The 1,274-nt window shown below is 42.8% G+C and overlaps 1 protein-coding gene across 1 annotated transcript; it reads right to left on the bottom strand.

Annotated features, from left to right (window-relative positions):
* Nucleotide 1: 1 nt before the first annotated feature.
* LOC107578962 (heterogeneous nuclear ribonucleoprotein A1-like) lies at nt 2-700 on the bottom strand (the record flags this gene model as incomplete). Its single annotated transcript, XM_016264857.1, has 3 exons — nt 2-142; nt 331-477; nt 572-700. Coding segments are annotated over 3 exons (417 nt in total), but the record flags the coding sequence as incomplete, so codon positions are not given.
* Nucleotides 701-1,274: the final 574 nt, after the last annotated feature.

Raw genomic sequence — 1,274 nt, 5'->3', positions numbered from 1 at the left:
TCTTCTCAGTCATGATGTTCACCTCGTCAATTTTACCAAACTGGCCGAAATACTCGCGCAGATGCTCCTCATCCGTGTCTTCTTTGATTCCGCCCACAAACATCTTTTTAACAGTGGAGTGAGCGCCTGCTTTGCACGAGTCCTGAAATCAGCGTATGTAAGCAATTATTGCAACATACAAAAAATAAATATAGTTATCCATTCACAAATATCACTAGATAAAAAGATCATATAACAACAATTTTTAGTGGCAAATACCAGAACGTTATTTAATTTGATTTTATAAAAACGGGAACACTGATTGTAAGGTTTCTCAGAATGAACACCTACTTCTCTAGACACCGCCCTCTTGGGTTCAACAGCTCTTCCGTCCACTTTGTGCGGACGAGCATCCATCGCTGCATCCACCTCATTCACCGAACTATAGGTCACAAACCCAAAACCCCTCGACCTCTTGGTGTTGGGGTCCCTCATCACCTGTGAGCAGAAAAGGGTAAAGAAAAGACATAAGCAGCTGGTTTCAGAGCCTGCTCTCGTTCATTAGCATGTGAATGCAGGCAGATGTACTCACCACACAGTCTGTAAGAGTTCCCCATTGCTCGAAATGGGCCCTTAGACTCTCATCTGTTGTCTCGAAACTGAGGCCCCCGATAAAGAGTTTTCGGAGCTGCTCAGGCTCACGGGGGGTCTGTTGCTGTGAGAATCAAAACCATTCAAATCAATACCCTAAATGGCAACGTTACAACCAGCTCTAAATGTATGCTCCTATTCAAACAGACACAGCACATTTGATTAGCTATCGGCGGTTTCCCTGCACTCGTATGGCATAACACAAACCAAAGGAGCTCTGAAAAACAAGTTGCTTTATAGCAAAGGACGCAAACTGAACTACACTGTTAATTCATAAATATCAAAACTGCCAATGCTACCGAGCTCTGCCGATATTGTGTCGTGTGATGCAGGAGCGCATCTGCAATAGTGCGGCCTACAGCGCCACCACAAATAAAATGTATTTTTCGATGGAAAAATACATTTACGCAAAGAAACACTGCTCTTGAGAAAGCACGGATGAATCCAAAAACGAAGGGTTGAAACAATTCAAAACAAAGGAATTGCGTTTTAGCTCATGTGTCGATACGAGCCTCTGCTGCGAACAAAGAAAAGAGACGAAGTCGCGAGGAAATGGGCGTCTTTACCAACAGCTGATTTCTCTAAATAAATTATCTCACTCTTTTACACTTGACTTCATAACAATCACAAAATACGTACCAGTT

Source organism: Sinocyclocheilus grahami, unplaced genomic scaffold, assembly GCF_001515645.1.
Source record: "Sinocyclocheilus grahami isolate Dianchi unplaced genomic scaffold, SAMN03320097.WGS_v1.1 scaffold13125.1, whole genome shotgun sequence".
In the NCBI taxonomy this organism is placed as follows: Eukaryota; Metazoa; Chordata; class Actinopteri; order Cypriniformes; family Cyprinidae; genus Sinocyclocheilus; species Sinocyclocheilus grahami.
Note: the sequence above shows the minus strand (reverse complement) of the source record. Positions and strands in the feature narration are given on the sequence as shown.